General features: G+C 42.1%; 3 protein-coding genes across 3 annotated transcripts; all 3 read right to left on the bottom strand.

Moving 5' to 3' along the window:
* Window positions 1-15105: 15105 nt before the first annotated feature.
* LOC107641320 (uncharacterized) lies at window positions 15106-15480 on the bottom strand. Its single transcript, XM_016344816.1, has one exon. It carries the CDS (start codon window positions 15478-15480, stop codon window positions 15106-15108), a length of 375 nt encoding a protein of 124 aa, XP_016200302.1.
* A 688-nt stretch (window positions 15481-16168) lies between these two features.
* On the bottom strand, window positions 16169-16714 carry LOC148566217 (uncharacterized). The gene has a single exon (XM_088487450.1). It carries the CDS (start codon window positions 16712-16714, stop codon window positions 16169-16171), a length of 546 nt encoding a protein of 181 aa, XP_088343576.1.
* A 2155-nt stretch (window positions 16715-18869) lies between these two features.
* LOC148566216 (uncharacterized) lies at window positions 18870-20869 on the bottom strand. The gene is made up of 2 exons (XM_088487449.1): window positions 20544-20869; window positions 18870-20271 (listed from the first exon to the last, which is right to left on the bottom strand). The coding sequence occupies exons 1-2, from the start codon at window positions 20867-20869 to the stop codon at window positions 18870-18872; spliced, it is 1728 nt and encodes a 575-aa protein (XP_088343575.1).
* Between the last annotated feature and the right edge of the window lie 276 nt (window positions 20870-21145).

Below are 21145 nucleotides of genomic sequence, written 5' to 3'. Positions count from 1 at the left end.
AAAAAGACACCCCGCCTCTTTAAATGATGTACAGGAAAGAGCTGAAAAGTACATCAATATGGAAGAAAACGCTAAGCTAAGAGACCCGAGTTTGCGACTCGGGCACCCTCCCTCAACGAAAGAGAGAGAGAGGGAAGCAAAGAAGAAGGAAGAACTTGGCCTCGATAGACCAAGAAAATATCACTCTTATACTCCATTGAAAGTTCCTGTAGTGGACGTATACAGAGAAATTTGCAATACTGAAAGGCTGCCTCCCCCCAGACCCATTAAAAATAAAAAGGGGGGAAGCCGCGGTGATTACTGTGAGTACCACAAGATATATGGGCACTCTACAAACGACTGTTACGACCTTAAAAATGTGATAGAAAAGCTGGCCAGAGAAGGTCGGCTTGACAGATATCTCATAGAAAGGTCGGACGGTCATGGAAAAAGAAAGCGGGAAGATACGGATAGAAGAGACCCACCACCACAAACTCCGGAGAGACATATTCATATGATCTCAGGAGGCTTTGCGGGAGGGGGACTCACAAAATCCTCTCGTAAAAGACATCTCAAGAGGGTTTATCAGGTCGAAGGGGGGTCCTCCGACCTTCCGACCATTTCATTCACAAAGGAAGACGGGCGAGGAGTAATCCCTGGGCACGATGACCCAGTGGTAATTACCATGATCCTGGCAAATGCCCATCTACACAGAACACTAGTAGACCAAGGAAGCTCAGCAGACATCCTCTTTAAGCCCGCTTTCGACAAACTAGGTTTAGATGAGAAAGAGTTAAGAGCCTACCCCGACACCTTGTACGGATTAGGTGACACGCCAATAAAGCCACTAGGATTTTTGCCCCTCCACACCACCTTCGGAAAGGGGGAAAAATCAAAGACTCTGAGTATAGACTTCATAGTCATCGACGTGGGATCGGCCTATAATGCTTTAATCGGCAGAGCTACCCTTAACCGACTCGGAGCGGTGGTATCGACACCCCACCTCTGCATGAAGTTCCCGACCTCGTCGGGGATAGCAACGGTGAGGGGAGATTAGAAGTTGGCAAGGAAGTGCTACAATGAAAGCCTAAACCTGAGAGGAAAAGGCAAAGAAGTTCACACAATAGAACTCGGGGGAGCAAGGGTTAAAGAAGAACTGCGACCACAGCTCGGGGGAAAAACTGAGGAGATTCAGGTCGGCGAAGAGGAAGGAAAAAACACTCATATAGGAGCCAACCTAGGGGAAACCCTAAGACAAGGGTTGATTAAACTCCTAAGAGATAATTCAGATCTCTTCGCCTGGAAGGCCTCCGACATGTCTGGGATAGATCCCGAGCTCATGTCTCACAAGCTCTCGATCTACTCAGGGTCCCGACCTGTGCAACAAAGAAGACGCAAGCTCGGCCCCGAGCGAGCCCTGGTAGTAGAAGAGCAAGTGCAGGTGCTCCTAGAAGCCGGCTTCATCAGAGAAGTCAAATATCCAACATGGCTAGCCAATATAGTGCTAGTCAGAAAACAAAATGGTAAATGGAGGATGTGCGTCGACTACACCGACTTAAATAAGGCATGTCCCAAGGACCCTTATCCACTACCAAGTATTGACGCCCTAGTGGACTCTAGCTCGGGGTATCAATACCTATCGTTCATGGACGCCTACTCAGGATATAACCAAATCCCGATGTATGAACCAGACCGGGAAAAAACATCATTCATCACGCCCAGAGCCAACTATTGCTACGTGGTCATGCCATTTGGATTGAAAAATGCAGGGGCCACATATCAGAGGCTGATGAATAAGGTGTTTGCCCCCCACTTAGGGAACTTAATGGAAGCATATGTCGACGATATGTTGGTAAAAACCAAGGAGGAAGTCGACCTCCTATCCGACCTCTCGCAAGTCTTTGACACCATAAGGTTGCACGGGATGAGACTAAATCCTGCAAAGTGCGCCTTCGCAGTGGAGGCAAGAAAATTTCTAGGATTCATGATAACACAAAGAGGGATCGAAGCCAATCCCGACAAGTGTAGAGCTATCCTAGAGATGAAAAGCCCGACTTGTCTGAGGGAGGTCCAACAGCTGAACGGCCGACTAGCAGCTCTCTCCAGATTTTTGGCAGGATCAGCATTAAGATCCCTTCCACTGTTCTCCCTACTGAAAAAGGGGCACCAGTTTGAGTGGACTCCCGAATGCGAGGAGGCGTTCCAGGAGTTCAAAAAGTTCTTAAGCCAACCTCCTATCTTGACCCGACCTATAGCCGGAAAAGACCTCGTCCTATACCTATCCGTGGCAGACAAGGCCGTCTCAGCAGCCTTGATAAGAGAAGACGAGGTCAGTCAACACCCAATCTACTTCATCAGTAAAGTTCTACAGGGCCCTGAGCTAAGGTATCACAAATTAGAAAAGTTTGCCTACTCCTTAGTAATAGCCTCTCGAAGGCTACGGCCTTACTTTCAAGCTCACACAATAAGAGTTCGCACAAACCAACCCATGAAGCAAATCCTCCAAAAGACGGATGTTGCAGGACGAATGGTCCAATGGGCAATAGAGCTCTCCGAGTTCGACTTGAAGTACGAGACTCGGACGGCGATTAAAGCCCAGTGCCTCGCCGACTTCATTGCAGAATATGCAGGGGACCAAGAGGACAAACCGACCACCTGGGAACTCTATGTGGATGGATCCTCCAATAAAACAGGAAGCGGCGCAGGCATAATATTGGTAGATGAAAGGGGAACCCAGATAGAGGTTTCCCTCAAGTTTGAATTCCCAGCTTCAAATAATCAGGCAGAATACGAAGCCTTGATCGCAGGATTGAAGCTGGCTGAAGAGGTCGGTGCTATGAAGGTGATGGTATACAGCGACTCCCAAGTGGTAACCTCCCAAATAAGTGGAGAATATCAGGCAAAGGACCCGAATATGAAAAGGTACTTGGAAAAAGCTTCGGAGCTCCTGGGGCGCTTTGCAGAAACCGAGGTGAAACACATAACTCGGGATCTAAACAGCAGAGCAGACGCCCTATCCAAGCTAGCAAGTACCAAGCCGGGAGGAAATAACAGAAGCCTGATTCAAGAGACTCTCCAGGAACCTTCAGTGGTAAAAACGGAAGACACACTAGAAGTCTTTGAAGTGGTCGGATTAAACCTCGGATGGATGAACCCCTTAGTCGAATACCTAAAATTCGACATCCTCCCTAAGGAGGAAAAAGAAGCCCAGAAAATCCGAAGGGAAGCACAACACTATACCTTGGTGAAAAATGTTCTCTATAGAAGGGGGATATCAACACCATTGTTAAAGTGTGTACCGACCTCAAAAGCCACCGAGGTGTTGGAGGAGGTACATAGTGGAATCTGCGGGAACCATCTCGGAGCCAGGTCATTAGCCAGGAAAGTGATCCGAGCTGGATTCTACTGGCCAACCTTACAGAAAGCTGCCACAGAATTTGTGAAAAGGTGCCAGCCATGTCAGATGCATGCAAATTTCCACGTAGCTCCCCCAGAGGAACTCATTAGTATCACTGCTCCATGGCCCTTTGCAAAATGGGGAATGGATTTGTTAGGTCCTTTTCCCCAGGCGCCAGGACAAGTTAAATACCTAATAGTGGGAATAGATTATTTCACAAAGTGGATAGAGGCAGAACCACTAGCCACCATCACTGCACAAAGAAGTCGGAGGTTCCTCTACAAAAACATAATCACAAGGTACGGGATACCTTATTCCATTACCACAGATAACGGAACCCAGTTCACCGACTCCACCTTTAGAAGCCTAGTAGCCAGTATGAACATCAAACACCAGTTCACCTCAGTCGAACACCCACAAGCCAATGGGCAAGCCGAAGTAGCCAACAAAGTCATACTAGCAGGGTTGAAGAAAAGGCTGCAAGATGCGAAAGGAGCTTGGGCTGAAGAGCTCCAACAAGTACTATGGGCTTACAGAACAACCCCCCAATCCGCCACTGGAGAAACACCCTTCCGGCTAGTCTATGGCGTAGAAGCCATGATCCCAATAGAGGTCAATGAGCAAAGCCCAAGAGTGATTTTCCACGACGAGATCAAGAATATACAGGGGCACAAAGAAGAGCTCGACTTGCTCCCTGAAGTCCGAGAAGAAGCTCAGATAAGAGAAGCAGCGTTGAAACAAAGGGTGACTACAAGGTACAACAAAAAAGTCATTCGAAGGAGTTTCACCCCTGACGACTTAGTCTTAATCAGAAACGACATTGGAGTCAACAAATCGGGGGAAGGAAAGCTCGCTGCTAATTGGAAAGGACCATACAAGGTCAAGGAGGTATTAGGAAAGGGCTATTATAAGGTGACCGACTTAGGCGGCGCCGAGTTACCAAGGTCATGGCATGCTTGTAATATGAAAAGGTACTACAGTTAAAAGCGAACTCTACTCCCTGATGTACTCTTTTCCCAGCTTCATGATTTTTTCCCAGAATCAAAGGGTTTTTTCTGGAGAAGGGTTTTTAACGAGGCATCATAGTAGGGGCTAAGGGAAATAAATTATCAAAAGCCCTTAGTAGCAATAAGGTACCTCCTCAACTAATAAAGATCTCTTTTATTTTAAAATATCTCTTTTAAGTTCCCTTTTTTATTCTCCTTCTACGAAACGCGCCGATTTAAGCTCAACAAAACGTGAAAATCCCATAAACCGACCTAGATGGTCGTCAGGATAAAACAACGAGGTACAAATCGGCGTAAAGAGGCTATAGAGGTCGATCATGATAAACTCGGGAGTGGTCCGACTCATAAGTCAGAATGCGAAACCGAGTAAAATTAAAATGAATCGCAAAAGTAGCCTAAGTCACGAAAAGCTCAATAAAACGAAATTGAGTACTAGGAATAACAAAAGAGATAGGAAAAACTAAGAGAAATTGTAAGGCTGCCTTGAAGATCAAGGAGATTCAGAAAAGCAGGCAAGCCCAAAAGAAAAGGTTTTTCTAGAAAAGATCAAAGAGTCAAAAGAACCACGAACAGAAAAAGCATGCGCGCATAAGGTAACTCAAAACCCTTATCCAAAAAGGGCATTTATTTAACGCTAAAATTATACCCTTATTAAAAAAGGGCATCATAAATTGTTTTGTTTACGGCCTTAAAAGGCCAAAAAATTGTTCAAAACACCAACAAATAAATATAAAGAGTTTAAAAAGAGGGGCCCACAGGCCGGGCCCCAATAGCCAAAATCACTTTTTAAGAGGATCACCACCAGCCGAGTCAGGGAGAACGCCAGGAGCCGGAGTCGAAGAGGAAGTCGGAAGAATGGTAGAAGAACTCGGAGCGTCCTTAGAGCGAGGAGGGGACTCTACGATCCTCTGCCCCCGAGTCTTTAAATCAGACTCAGACTCCACTATGGGGACAGGAGGATCCACGATGGCACCATCAATAACAATCTTATCAGGGTCCAAAGGAGAAAGGTCCAAGTCAGGAGCAATAACTCCGACCTGTTCCTTGAAAATCCTCCAAGCCTCATCAGCGCCATCCGCAATAGAGTCCTCCAACTCGGTGTAGGCCTTCCGAGCATTCAGCAAGTCGTTCTTTACAGACACAAGATCAGTAAATAAACTGTTGTAGCTGGCTTGCGCTGCTTTCCTCAAATCCATCTCCATGTTACATTGGGCTTGCAACTTCTTCCCCTTCTCCCGAAGGCTGTCTCTCTCCTCCTTCAGCTTAGTAACTTCCCCCTCCAACTCCTTCTCATGCTCCTGATATATGCGAAGCCTACCCTCCAGCTCCTCGACCCTCGAGGTCGTCCCTAAAGAGCTGATGGGAGTCTTCTCAAATATATCCAAGAGTTTGCCACAAACCCCCGCCGTCTTGAGACTCTCCTCAACCACAGTAGTGAGGTAGTGCCGAACAGAAACATCATCCATACTCATACGAGCATGAGGATAGATGTTCTTTCGGACGAACGCAAGAGCGTCCGCCTCACCAGAAGCGCCAGACTCTAAGGTCTTGCGCTTCTTTGGCTCTGGTTCGGGAGTAGGTCGGACGGGAGGGGGTGGCAGAGAGGGAGCAGAGGAAGAAATTACAATAGGTTGAGAGGGAGTCCCAACGTTCCGAGGAGGAGGAGGAGAGACAACCATCCTAACACCTCCAGACCTGGCTCGAGACTTTGCCTTGGCTTCCTGAACCCTCTGGTAAGACTCTTGAGCGTTTTTCTTTGCCATCTCTGCAAAAACAAATTGGTAGCTAAAATCAGACAAAGTCGGTAAAAGAAATTGCAAGTCAGAAATAACCAAGAAACGCAAAAAGCTACCTAATTGTGACTGGACAAAGGCCGGCAACCCCTGGAGAAATTTTTTAGTATCCAAGTATGGGGCCCTCCCCCACACTTCTCGGAGGAACCCCACAATGGCTGCCTCTACCTCATTTAGGTCATCTAGACCATATTTCTCGCAGGGGGAGGCCTCCAGCCAATATAAAGGAAATCGGGGAGAAGAATGCTCATCCAGAAAAAAGGGGTAGTGACCCTCTACAGCTTGCACTTTGAAAAAGTAGTTCTTGAAGTCGTGAAAGGACTCGTCAAAAAGGGTAAAAAGCCTCCGACCTTGTATGGCTCGGAAGGACACCCACTGTTGCTTATTATTTAGCCCACTGAAGGGCTTGGTCATATGGAAAAGGTAAAAGAAAATCCTCAGAGAAGTCGGAAACTCTAAAGCCTGGCTGATAAATTGATAAATTTTCAGAAAACCCCAAGAGTTGGGGTGAAGCTGGGTGGGAGCCACTCGGCAATGACGCAATACAGACATCTCAAACTCTGAAAAAGGGAGAAAAACTCCCAAACGAGTGACCATACTCTCATACATAAAAAATAAATGAGGGGCCGTCTCGTCAGCCCTCCCGAAGCAAACCCGGTCTTCTGGACCCGGGACTATCAACTCATACTTCGGCTCATCTTCTTCAGAAGTACAAATTCTATAGTGAGTACGTAGGTGGGTGACAAATTCAGTATCAACTGAGGGCTCCTCCCCTAGGACCGTAACATCGACCCACTGGGAGAGAGCATCTACGGAAGCCATTTCTTTTCTCAAAAAAGGGTGACAAGAAACCTACAAAAGAAAAGGGAAATCAACACACGGTCTCTAAGGGAAGGGGTACGGAACTAAAGCCTACAAACCAAATCTACCTACAAGATAAAAACACGCAAATAGAACGAATGTTACAGAAGGGGAAAAAGCTAACCTTTAAGTCTGAAATCAAGACTGGAGGTAGTAAAAGCCTTCGAAACGCAAGAACGCAGCACGAACAAATGCAAGGGAAATTTGAAAGATTGCAGAAACGAAACAACGAAAGAGAGGGAAAGTATTTATAAAGACGTTAGGGGCATAATGGTAAAACCGGGGCAACTCTCAATAAAAGTGCACCGTTACCAAGGCCATTAAATCCCTACGCATACTCAACGGACACGACGCTTGATTAGACGTAACCGTCAGAACCGAAAGGTCAAAGAAAAATCACGTCGGTCCTCTCGCAAATCGGCCAAGACCCCGAGTTGAATACTCGAACCCAACTCTCAAAAAAGAATTGGGCTCGAGTAGGGGCACTGTTCATACCCTGGCCCAATAAATAGGGCCCAGGATCCAAGCAAAGGCGCCCAACCCAGAAGGTTGGCCCTCCATCCAGCATCAGCCTTCATCCCAGAAGTCGGTACTGAACACGACTTGATCCGAAGAAGTCGGACACGAGGGTTAGCTGGCAGATAACACTCATTCGAATGAGTAACTGCCCCTAGAAGCTCTCTAACCACTTCATAGAGCCATATCTTAACCTCCCTAAGATATGGGGACGGTATCCACCTAAAAAGGTGGCACTACTTCAGCGGTGGTTATTGGATCACCACTATAAATACACTGACACCCCTCAGGTATCTCTAAGTTCCAATATACATTCAAACCTGCTCACACTCTTGCTAACTTAGGCATCGGAGTGTCTTTGCAGGTACCACCCCCCATTCTTTCACACGTACAAGTCGGACGGAGGAACACCGAGGAACAGATCCGCCCGAAAGCCACCTCCTTCATACGCTTGGGCCAACCAACGCCATCCGGCCCATCAATCTCCGGTTACCCACCGTAACAAGTATATAATTAAAATTTATTCTTATAGAAACAGGTGATTTTTATTGACGTTGATTATTGATAATTTAAAAGACCGAAAAATGTTGATCGTCACGCTAAATAAATATGTGAAAGATAATATTGATTATTATATAAAAGATAGATTATCTCATATAACTTTTTTTTCAAGATATATTTGTAAGCGTTATTTTTTATATTTGTTTAAAAAATTGTTGGATTGTGGGATTTTCGCTTTTTGTTTTTCTTAAATAATACAATTCCTTAATGTTTAGATCCGTTGTAAAGTTTTGGATACATCTTTCGGAGTCTCCATATGATGAACAGTTATTCGGGTGAGTTTTGTGAAAAAGTAGATTAAGTGTAAAATAATTAATGTAAGAGATTTGAGATAAGTAACCTTGTGAGGAAAATATTTTATTAATGGCAAATAAGCAATACAAGAACTAATAATGAGAAATATAGGTGGAGAATAAGTGTTGACACCTCCACTAATATCACAAGAGGATGAATGAGCTTTGTTTAAAGTAGACAGGAATTGGTTAATAGTTGTCTGAGTGTTCTGGTAGAACAGCCGAATGCCAGTTTTTATTAGTGAAGGTGATGAATAAAATGATGAACCATGAGAAGAATCTTGGGGAGAAAAAGATGGATTTTTTAGCTTGTCAGTTTTCTTTCAGAAGAGAAGTCCTTTAAAAAGTGGCTTGAGATCCTTTTACAGTGTAAAACTATTTTGAAGAGGAAATCTATTGTCCAGTGGTTATAGTCTGATATTTGGTTTACTCCTTTTACCCCAAATATTTTTAGGTATTCCTGTTACTTCAAGTCTTTTCAACTGTTCAATGGAAGAAGTTGATTTCCACAAGTTAGACTAAAGCTCATGACATGTGACATTAGTGAAGGGACATCTAGTTTGGTTTTCTTTCAACTAGATGACACTCTTTACACTCCAAATCCAACCAATCCACTTCCACCAATTTAGTTCCCACTAAAGAGAAATTCAACTCCTCAAGGTGTTCTTTTGGGTTCCATCCTTTTACCAAATACCTTTAGGAGGAACTTGACTCTTATTTGACCATGTTTGTAGATCATTTTTAAAATTATTTATATACAAAAAAGATTTATATTTTTAATACATAATCATAAACCCCATGCAGTCTTTGATGGTACAAAGTATTTCCTCAAGCTGCATTAAATTTTTTTGTACTCAACAGAACTATAATAATTAAAATTTTTTTTCAACATAATAACAATATATATATAACATATCATTACTATAAGAATAAATCTCTTCTCTTTTATTCATTAATTATATATATATATATATATATATATATATATATATATATATATATTTGTGTAATTTGAATACGATTATGTACTCATAAAAAAATGAATAAAAGACTGCTTTTGTGAAAGAATATTGAATGTTAAATTGTTAATAGAAAACATAAATAAATAAATGAATAGAAAAATAAATAAATAAATAGGTAGATTCTTAAGAAAGGAGAAGGGGAGAAACTCTTACCCACTTAATCTGACGCATTTAAATTTTGGGTACCTGAGTTTGGAGAGAGGCATAAAGAGAAAGAACACCTGCATAAAGAGAGAGAATACCTGGAAGGATGGGGGAGAACGTGTTCCTTATCATCTCTGTTAGGACATTCTTTTTACACAGCAGTGTTTTTCCACCATCCAAACCCTCTGCCTTTTTCAATAATTAGGAGTTTTTCTTAGGATAAAGGACACTCTCACATTCAACCTCGCTCTGTCTTCCTATTTGGTAAGATTCTTTTTCTTCTTGACTTCTTCTCTTCTTTTTTTTGTCTCTAGCCTTGCTCTTGTTTTGTCATAAAATGCGGACTCTTATTTTCTTGTATGAAATTCCGGCGCTTGAATATCTGCTATTGTATATTTGACATTTTTTGTATTATTCTGAATTTTGTTACTCTGAGTTCGTGCGATTCTAAACTTTGGTCATCATTCATACTCTTGTTACTCTGAATCTTTGTTATTATGTTCTTTGTTTTCGTTCTCATGTAATCCCTTCCAGCCCCTATGTGTATTGGATTGCTAATTTTGAAATTAGCTATAGGGATTCTCCAATAAAAGTCTTTCACTTTAGAACTTTAGATGTTATATCCTCATTTGTACATGTTCTCATTTGTATATGTTTTCAATGGCATCACAAAATAAAAGAAATTGAGTTAAAAATTATGAGCAATGTTCATTTGTAACTATAAAATAGATAAATTTTTTTTTAAATAACAAATTACTTATGAGTTAAAAATATTTATTCCGTTCTCCTTTTTTCTTTTTTTTTTTTGTATACTATAGTCATAACTCATAAGTAATTTGTTTATAAACTTTTTCAATTAGAGCAATTTACTAGTATTTAATATTCGTATTCTTTTAAAGCTATAAACATATAATGTCTTGCAAAATTTTCATATGCTTCACCAAATGAAATACGATATTGTGAAGATATGAGGAGTTAGTGGCCTTATCAAGTAAAGAATATGATGAATAATTTTCATATCTTTTCTTTTTATTTCATTTGAGAACTCCTTGGTTATTTTCTTGACAAGCGATACTCTTTGACTTTGACTTTTTCAAAGTTTCTTGAGTGTTCTGCAATGTTCTCCTTTATATTTTGAGTATTTTTGTCGTTAGTATTCATGTGATCTTGATATTCACTCTATTTTGTTGTTGTTGTTCTCTTTCTCCCCCTTTCCCTCCCCCTCCCCCTCCCCTTTTTTTAGGAATTATTTCTTTTTGTTATCATGCCTCGTGTGAAATTTGCTGAGATAGTGGATAGTGACCCATAGGACTCTAGTAATAGTTTGGGTACTGACTCTTCTGTGGATGATATGGACGATGTTCCTCAAGAATATGCAATCAGGTTTTTTGAATCTATCTCCCAACCTTGGGTTAAACCATCAGATAATAGGGCTACTTTTGTGGATCCTCCTCCGATTAAGAAACCTTTTTTGGACCCTCCTTCCTCTGGCTCGTTATTAAGTATGGATAAAACTATGAAATCCAGCTCTAATTCTTCAGATTGTAGAGTTTTGGGTGAATTTGTTGAGAAGCCTTTATATTAAGTGGGTCCTGCTCTACTTCATTCTCGGTTGAAGCGCCAAGAATTTCCATGGACGTCTTTTAAATCTGAGGCAGCTACTCATGTGAATAAGGTTTGGCAAAAGTGGGTATTCACAGTATTATTTGAGGAAGGTGGTAATTTTGTGAGGAGATTAAAATTTGGTGGTGCTGCTGAGGCTATCCGCACGTCTGCAGGTTGATTGTTCTTTACCATCTATCATCATAATTGATTCTTGTCATTTCTTTACTTTGTTGCTATATATTGAAGAAGCACTAATTGATTTTTTCTTGGTAGGCTTGGGTGTTCAACGAAATGGATATGATATGAGTTTACTTTGGCAGAGGTGGTGTTCTCGAACTCATACTTTTCTGACTTCGTGGAGTGAGTTTTCACCCACTTTGAAAGATGTTGTGGTTCTTCTTCAACTGCCGGTGTTTGGCAGTGTGGATCTCACTCTTCTTCGCCCAGATTCTGATCTGCTTAAACTTGCGAGACATCTTCAAATGAGTTTAAGTGATGCTGGTCGATATGCAAAAGAGTTGTCCAAGAGTAGGCGTGTTAAGAAATTTTCCTCTAAGGATGAGCATCCAAAGACTCGTGGGTCCTCGAAAGGAAAAGAAGTGGTTGGCGACAAGCAAGATTCCAAGAAGAAGAAGATTACTGTTAAGTATTCTTATTCTAATTGGTCGCATTATTTCTTTGGTGATTTCCTCAAGGTGAGTTTGTCCTTGCTCCTGCTGTTCCTTCAGATCTTAGGGAAGCTGCTTTTGTCGCTTATTGGTTAAGTAAATATATATTTTTAGGACCGGCGGATGAGTGTATGAGCCATGGGGTGTTTCTTTTAGCTTGCTTGATTGCTGGAGGAGAACGTCTACCATTGGCTTCTTTGTATCTCGGCAATTTATATACGCGGCTTGATCAATTTTCTGAGCAACTCAAGAGTGTTCATGGTCGCTTTCCAGTATTGGCTTTCATTGACGAAATATTTCTTCAACTCTTTCTTTTTGAGCGGTTCTCTCAGTTTGCTCCCATCCGTAAGCCCCCTACAATTCTTTCAGATAAGAAGGCAAGTCCTCGTGCTTGGATTTGGGGTTCAGTTCATCCTTCCAAATCTTTGGATGATGTTATTGATTTGGAGAAAAAATTTTATTTTTGCCCGTACGTAACCTCTTACCAGCCTAGTGCATCGGTTATTCATCGTATATATTCTACTTGTCTTGAACATGACCGCAATGATACTTCCACTGGCAAGGAAGGGGCTTATGACTTTTGTGTACTTCTCCAACCCCCCTTCCTGGCTTGATTGTTATGGATAGGGATTTCCATTGTGGAGCTTTGATCTGTCCAGTGATCTACCATCCTGATAGGGTAAGTCGCTAACTAGGGTGGGACCAAGATCCAATAAATGTGGAGCATATTTTTTTTCCACCAGAAAATTTAATGAAAAAGGTTATGTTTCAAAAAGAACTCCCGGAGTACAATCCTTGCTTGGTTGTTCCTCTTGACAGGGATGGGGGAGTTACAATGGAGTATGTGGATTACCTTATGCGTATGAAGAAGCATATTAGGCAATATGAGGGTACCTCTGTTTCAGATGTCAGATCATTTGTTCCGGTTTTGATCAAGGATCCATATTTCATGACTGGCAACCTTTATCCTTCGACCATTACAAGTAATATTTGCTCTTTGCTGATTCTTGTTTTTTTTTGTTTCTTTACTTCTTTTTTGCCCTTCTCTCCTTTTTTCTTTTTTGAGCTGTGTGTGTTTGACTGTTGTATCTTCTGTGCTGGTGTTTTGTAGACTTGGACGCCAGGTGTTACAAACATCCTCCTTCTTCAAAGAGAAAATCTGATGATTCAGTTGTTACTGCTGAAGTGGTCAAGCGCAGTAAAGTGGAGAGTTCAAATGTTAAGGTTGCACAGAGGTATCTTAAAAAACCACCTGAGCCTTCCATTGATGCTACGCCTTCACCAATTTCCACTGGCTCAAGAATTTTTCCCTCTTAGACAGCAAAAGCTAAAGGTTCTTCTGCCGCTGCTTGCTATGTTAAGTCATCACAGTCTTCTGGTAAGGTTGTGGTTAGCTTATCCAAAAGTGCTGTGAAGCGTAGGTCTCATCGTCTTTTGGGTAAAATGAAAACAATTCCAGATGCATCTTTTAATCCGGTAAATATAGGCCATGAGAGCTCTCAAGAAAGGGTCAGTGGGACTCTCCTAATTCATTTGTTGTTGGCGATGTCCCTGACGAGGGTACTACCCAAGATGTTGTTCGAGATGGCCCACGAGCAATAGCAAGCTCTAAGAGCAATGTTGACATTGAGCTGGGTGTTACCTGCCAAGGGGATCCTACTAGACGTGTTGTCACTCCCATCCGAATGGTATTTCCTAGTGCAGGTACAACTGTTTTACTCCACTTATTTTTTTTGAGATTTGCATACATGATTTTGTTCATGCTGTTCGTGTGTATGTTTGTATCTTTTCCTATTTATCAGCTTCTCATGCTATTTCTGAGTCCACCTTTCAAGTTTCGAACACTTCTAATATCACAAAGGAACCCTCAGCTAGTGCTTCTTCTGATGCGTGCCAGCATTTTATAAGTTCTTGATGGAAAAAAGGTGTTTTGTTTTTCAGTTTTTGTCCATGATGAGTTTGAACAGTTCGATGGCGATGCGAAGAACTTGTTATCGAAGATTGCATCCCGAACTCCTTCCTTCCTGCTTCCAAATGACCTAAACTGCCTTTTCAAGAAGCTTGGGTATCAAGCTTTTTTGGACGCATGGGATTTCTTTACTTCACACTCCCTTGCAGACTTGTGGGGTGCTAATCGGGATATGGTAGAAAATCATCTAAATAACCTTAAGTTATTTAAATTTAGTGGTCGTTGTCTTGAAAATCTTTCTGTTAAATTGGAGCCTCAACCTGGGATTTCTGATCTTGCTAGAGAAGAATTGTTGTCTAAAGAGTATCACGTTCTCTCTTCTGATGTTTCTGCTCTTCAAGAAAAGGTTAACAAGCTTACAACTGAATTGAGCACCATGAAGGCTAGGTTAGCCAGCGTCAGTCTGGAGCGAGAGCAATTGGCCAAGCATAAGAAGGCTGCTTCTTCTGTGATTTCTTACAGTGATATTTTATGGCTGTGATAGTTTTCCAGCACTTTATTTTGTAAAATATGTAACGCTTTGACAAAATGTATTTTTGTCCTGCTATGACTTTCATTGTACACCTCTTTTTGGGTGTTATGTTTTTTCCTTTTGTTTAATAATATGCATACTCCTCCGGGGGTTTTATTTTTCTGTACCTGCTTGTGTGATCATTGTATTTTGGATACACACCTTTTTTTTGCAGAGGGAGAGTATGATTTTAAGAAGAGCAGGATTATCTACTACTATTTTTTTTCTCCGGCATTTTTTTAAGGCCAAAAAAGGAAGGTACCTAGTATTTTCTTGCCCTATTTATGCTCTCTCTTTTTTTTTAAAGGAGCTTAGAGGGTAGGACACTTCACTTTTTAGAAATATTTTATACTGCAAATTTTTTAAGGTGCATCATTCACAACTTTTGAGTGTATGATTGCTAATGCAGTTTTTTTCATGCATTGCAGGATGCTTGCAGAATAATATAACATAAACATTGGCTTTTGATAGGGAAGCCTTTTGGAATTGAAATCTAACTCCTACAACTGAAATTAGGCATAGTACTTCTTGACATACTTGAAATTGATAGGGCCAGTGGTTGTTCCATGATCTGGGTCCAACAGGATGCAGTGTCCATTGGGGTGCACTTCAGAAATAATGTAAGGACCCTCCTATTTGGGAGTCCATTTTGGCAAAGACATCTTCCTCATTACTGCGTCTACTAATTTTAGTACCAGATCACCCTCTAGAAACACCCTGGGCCAAACATGCTTGTCATAAGCTAATGCTAGTCTCCGGTGGTATTGTTCAATCTTGCTTCACACAACTTCTCTTTTTCCGTCCAACTCTTGCAACTCAGCTTTACGATCCCTTGCTTCATCTAACAACATCCTGGCAGTGGGTACTTCAATCTCTGCTGGCAGTACAGCTTCAACCCCATAAACCAACGAGAAGGGTGTTACTCCGGTTGTTCCATGTCTGGTTGTTCTGTAAATCCAAAGAGCAAGTGGTCGGTATTCACTCCAATCCTTATGGGCGTTGGTCACCATCTTTGTGAGTATTTTCAAAAGGCTCTTGTTAGTAGCCTCTGCCTGGCCATTGCCTTGCAGGTAGTAGGGGGAAGACTTGTGATGTTTGATTTGGTACTGTTCAAGAACACCTCCACACTCTTTGGTTAACAAAGTGGGTTCCATTGTCGGACACTAGAACGCTTGGCAGCCCAAACCTACATATTATATTTTCTTTGATAAATCTCACTACTGCTTCAGCATTTGCTTCCCTGATGGCCACAACCTCCACCCACTTGGTGAAACATTCTGTTGCAACTAGAATATATTTCTTTCCCATTGATAGAGGGTTGATCGGTCCCACAAAATCTACCGCCCAAGTATGGAATGGGTATGGTGTTTTGAGGCTATTCTTCTGCACGCTTGGCGCATGTATCAAGTTTGCATGCTTTTGGCATTGCGGACACCTCTTGGCCCAATTGATTGCATCTTCCTTCATTTTTGGCCAATAATAGCCGATCCGGATTAGTTTATACCATAACGCCCTTCCTCCTTGGTGTCTTCCACATACTCTTTAATGGACTTCTTCCAAGACTTTATCTTTTTCTTCATCTCGAATGCATTTTAGCATCTCCCTGGTAAAACTCTTTTTGAACAACTTACCTTTCTGCAAGAAGTAGCGTTCTGATTTCTTCTTCAATCTCTCAGATTCTATTTTTTCTGAAGACAAAACTCCAGCATCGAGGTACTCTATGATAGGTTGTTGCCAATTGTGAACATTACATATCTGCGTAATTTCTTTTGTTTCTTGACAAGCCTTGCAGAAAGTTTGTAATTCATCACAATGAGACTTCATTTTCGGCCAATAAATACCTCACCTCTGGAGCCTTCGGTACAAACCAGGGCCCTCTTCTCCGCAAGTGGCTCCATGCAATTGTTCTGCTTTTTCTTTCCCTTCCTCTTCTCCTACACATTTCATGAGGAGTCCATTATTACTTTTTTTGAACATTTGCCAATTTAGGAGGCAAAATTCTCTTGTTTCTTTAGTGATGTTGAGCGTTCTGAGTTGTTCATGTATAGGCATTCGCCAATCATTGGTTTTTCCTTCCACGGACATCTTTTCTTCTCTGGAAGAACTTTCAGCTACCCGGTGTTCCAAATCATGTTGTCCATTTTGAATAGTGACTCTACTCCCAAATGATGCTAAAGCATCCGCATGCTTATTTTCTATTCGGGGTACATGCTCAAATGAGATCTTATCAAATACCTTCATCATGCACCACACTTGTTCTCTGCATAAGGCCAGACTTCTTTCCTTCGTGCTGTACTCTCCTTGGATCTGTTGTATTATTAGGTTGGAGTCCCCTTTGACATGGAGTTTCTTGATACCGACTTCTTGAGCCATCTTTAGACCGAGCATTATCGCTTCATACTCTGCCTCATTGTTGGTGCAAGAGAAATCCAATCAAAACATGAAGGACAGATTTCTTCCATGGGAGTCTATAAGGACGACTCCTGCCCCCTCCTTGAGGATTCGAGGGTGTTCCATCAAACATGAGGGTCCATGTTTCTTCTTTATTGCAAGCATGAACTGTCTCTATTGTTCCTGGAATCTGATCCGGCAACTTTTCAATCATTACTTTTTCAGGACATATTGACAAGAGGTCAGCCAAAGGTTGGCTCTTAATGGTGGTAGGTGTTACTAATTTCACATCATATTCACTTATTAGGAGTCCCCAACGACTCATTCTTCCAGTCAACATTGGCTTTTCGATTAAAAATCTGAGACCTTCATTTTTTTATACGACTTCTACTTGGTGTGCTTGAAAGTAGTGTCGATATCTTTGTGAGATGTACACCAGAACGAGACAATGTTTCTCTGGTGAGGAGTATCTTTGTTCTGGCCCTTTCATGGCTCTACTAACATAAGTAATGGGTTTCTCTTTGCCTTCACCTTCTTGTGCAATTAACCCACTAACTACTTCTTCTCCTACCGCTAAGTATACCTTCAATGGTGCACCAGGTTGAGGGAAAGTCATGGTATGAGTGGATGTGAGAATGTCCTTGATCTTGTTCATTACAGCTTGGTGGCGTTGTTCCCACGTAAATGTGTTCTTCTCTTTCAACAAAGGTCTTAGGGGTCCTAAGAGCTCCCCTAATGCTGGTATGAACCTTCGAATGTACCCCAACTTGCCTATGAACTTCTGAAGTCCCTTGATGTCTTTCGGGGGTTCCATATCTTAGATAGCTTTAATCTTATCCTCGTCAGCTGAAATGCCTCCCTTGTGGACTCTGAATCCCAAGAACCTTCCAGATGACACCCCGAAGGCACATTTCATGGGGTTCATCTTGAGTCTATACTTTCTGCATCTAGTGAATACAGCTCTGAGGTGTTCTATGCGTTGCTTCTCGGATGTTGACTTGACAACCAAATCGTCTACATAGTCTTCTACAAAGTCATGCATTATGTCGTGGAATATAGCAGTCATGGCTCTTTGGTAGGTTGCTCCAACATTCTTTAGTCCAAAAGGCATGACAATATAGTAAAAATTACCTACAGGTGTTCGAAATGCTATCTTTTCTTCATCTCCCGGAGCCATTCTAATTTGGTTGTACCCGCTAAATCCATCCATGAAGGAGAACCTTTCAAATCCGACTGTAGCATCTACCATTCTATCAATATCTGGAAGAGAAAAATCATCCTTAGGGCAAGCTTTGTTTAGATCTCTAAAATCCACGCAGCACCAAATCTGCCCATTTTTCTTTTTCACTGGTACTATGTTGGCTAACCAAGAGGGGTATTGTATTGGTTTGACGAATTTGGCTGCGAGTAACTTTTCGATTTCTTTCTTTACTTGAGCTTCTATTTCATTGGAGAATTTTCTATGAGCTTGCTTGACAGGAGTTGCTCCTTTCCTCACAGCTAAATTGTGGGTTACTAGGTTTGGGTCTAACCCCAGCATTTCATCATAGTTCCAAGCGAACATATCTCTGAACTCTGTTAATAGTGCTATCAAATCCCTTTTCTCCTTATCCCCTAGAGCTTTGCACACGAACAAAGGCCTCGGGTGTTCTTCAGTCCCTAAATTAATCTCTTCCAATTCTTCCTCCTTCTTCTTTGCTTCATCTTGGAGTTGGAGAGGGGCATTTCCTATGTTGCTTTGAAGATGTTCTTTCTCTTATACACTTAGGATGTCGGGGCCAGGGGAGTTCTGGTAATTTTTTTCCGCTGGACCCCCGAGTTCCTTTAGGATACACCACTTATATCCTCCACCTGGGAGAATTTCCTTACGAAGCCCTAGATCTTCAATTGGTGTTGCTTGTTTTTTGGTGTTTTCTTTTGGTGCTTCCTCCATCAGGGTGTTCTTTCGTACTGCTTTTGGTTTGGGTGTTTCGATGACGCATTCCCACACAGGCCTTATTTTGTTGACCCCTGGTAACGCAAGCTCTTCATAAAAACTCGCATCCACTAAATGTGCTTCTCCTGCATCAAAGGGTGTTACAGTGGCTGAGATGCTAATATCCTTCCCTCTCCAGCTAGACTTCATGCATTTATGCCAACTTGAAGGAACGCATCAATGTAAATGAATCCATGGACATCCAAGTAGGATGTGGTAGCTAGAGCTTCCATCCACCACATGAAACTTATTATTGGTCTTTATGGGGTCAACTTCCAAGACAACATTAACACACCCTCTAGATTTCACACCCACTCCATTAAAAGCATTGAGCCCTACTTGAGTAGGCCTTATTTGATCAGCAAAACCTCCCATTTCTAGAAATATATGAGTGGGTATGATATTTACCCCCAATCCAGCATCCACCAAGGCCCTTCTGACCTTCATGTCTTCTACCACTGCTTCCACGTACAATGGTTTATTATGGTAGAACTCTCCATTGAATGAGTCAAGGTCCCAAAACACCAGGGCATTTGCATGGGCCTTTGCTAATCTTGTGAGCAGAGCGTTGACGTCTCCAAAACTTTTTTCATGCTTCTGAACGATTCCTATTAGAGCTCTAGCCACCTCTTCCTGAATGTGGGGTTCCAAGCCAAGTTGGTTGAACACGATTCTACAACCTCGAGACTTCAAAAGACCTCTTGTCAATGTGTCTTCATCCAAGGACTTTTCCATGGTGACCATCTCTTCTGCTTCGACTACGATCTCTGTCAACATTACCTCTCCTTCAACGCCTACCATTCCAACATCATGTTGAGGAAAAGGAGTGCTTTTTACACCTTCTTGGTTTTGTTCTCCATCTAGGAGTATCTTCCCTTCCTTCACTTGCCTATGAAATATCGTCCTCATTACATAATAATCAGTCAACCCATGGCTCTTATTTCGGTGCACCATGCAATATTTTGGGTCTCTCAACTCTTTAGGTGTTGGTGGCTCTCTATCTGTTCTGGGATTTAATGTTCCATCCTCAAACCATCCATTTACGACAATCATGGCCTGAGCTCTGAAGAGAGGTAGCGAGGGTGGAGGATTGTTTCTCTTAGCACCCCTAGAATAAGAACTCCTTCTGCCCCTACCATCAGCGGTACACACCTCCAGAGGAAAAACTTCTTTAGATCTCCTTCCATTGCGCTTCATTGCCTCGGTTAAGTCAGATGCTCTCTTTAAGAGCTCAAAGAAAGTGTTTATGTTGCTCATAGAAAGATAAATTTGGGATCTATCTTCCACATTTCTAATACACCCGTACACCAATTGTGCCTCTGGGAGAGTGTCTATACAAAGTAAAGCTTTATCTATGTATCTCTTGATGAATGCTACCAATCCTTCTCCTTGTCTTTGTTTCACTCTCCCCAGGTCTATGATGTGTATAGAGGGTTCCTCTTTTAGGAATTTGTTGCAGAACTCTGTCACTAATTGCTCCCAGGTGTTGATGCTATTGGCTTTCAACTTGTAATACCACGTGAACGCCCTTCCTATCAATAATTTTGAGAACTCCTTGATCTTGGGCTCCTGGTGGTTCCTGAACACCCCGAGATCATCCAAGAATGACAGGATGTGTTCTTTGGCACTTCCGGTACCATCAAATTTACGAAAGGTAGGTGGTTGGTACCCCTTAGGTATGGTTTTGCCAAAATATGATGCCCGAATGGCGGACTTATCTCCCAAACGGGTTCACTCACTTCTCCTTTTCCTTTTAGAATACGCGCCAACTCTATACGAGTGATCAGGGTGTTCTCGTCTTCCTCCATATTCTCCTGATTCGCGAATGGAGGCGGTGAGGGGGTTCTCTACCTTGTTTGATCTCTAGCCATCATTTTTGTAATCAAAGCTTGCATCTTTGTTTGGTTGTCTATCATATAGTTGTACACATGAGTAGGAATGGTTACATGAGTGTGCATGCCAGCGGTACCTCCAGCATGGGGTGTGAAGAAATTTGCGTAGGCATGAGCTCCTTCTCCTCCTGCACCCAGATTCTGCTGCTCCATGTGTTCTTCTTCTTGGTTGTGCCCGTCCTCATCTTGAAGTGACCCCAAGGTGAGATTGAGGTTCCGAAGGGTTATTGAACGTCGCCTAGGTGGTCCATTCTGCCCATAACGAGTATTGCTAGGCTCAGCCATCACGTCGAAGTGTTCCTCCCCAGTGGAGTCGCCAGGTGATTTGGGTGAGTTTTGTGAAAAATAGATTAAGTGTAAAATGATTAAGGTAAGAGATTCGGGGTAAGTAAACTTGTGAGGAAAATACTTTATTAATGGCAAATAAACAATACAAGAACTAATAATGAGGAATAGAGGTGGAGAACAAGTGTTGAGACCTTCACTAATGTCACAAAGGATGAATGAGTTTTGTTTAAAGTGGACAGGGGTTGGTTAATGGTTGTCGAGTGTTCTGGTGGA

This window comes from Arachis ipaensis, chromosome B5, assembly GCF_059453495.1.
Source record: "Arachis ipaensis isolate K30076 ecotype BB chromosome B5, ASM5945349v1, whole genome shotgun sequence".
NCBI classification, from domain to species: domain Eukaryota; kingdom Viridiplantae; phylum Streptophyta; class Magnoliopsida; order Fabales; family Fabaceae; genus Arachis; species Arachis ipaensis.
Note: the sequence above shows the minus strand (reverse complement) of the source record. Positions and strands in the feature narration are given on the sequence as shown.

Excerpts from the sequence above, each read along its gene's own strand:
- LOC107641320 (XM_016344816.1), bottom strand. The coding sequence starts at position 15,480 with ATGGAACCCACTTTGTTAACCAAAGAGTGTGGAGGTGTTCTTGAACAG.
- LOC148566217 (XM_088487450.1), bottom strand. The coding sequence starts at position 16,714 with ATGCTCGGTCTAAAGATGGCTCAAGAAGTCGGTATCAAGAAACTCCAT.
- LOC148566216 (XM_088487449.1), bottom strand. The coding sequence starts at position 20,869 with ATGGCTGAGCCTAGCAATACTCGTTATGGGCAGAATGGACCACCTAGG. Across the intron at positions 20,272-20,543 it reads ATGGCTAGAGATCAAACAAG|GAACCACCAGGAGCCCAAGA; the intron begins GTAGAGAACCCC and ends CGGGGTGTTCAG.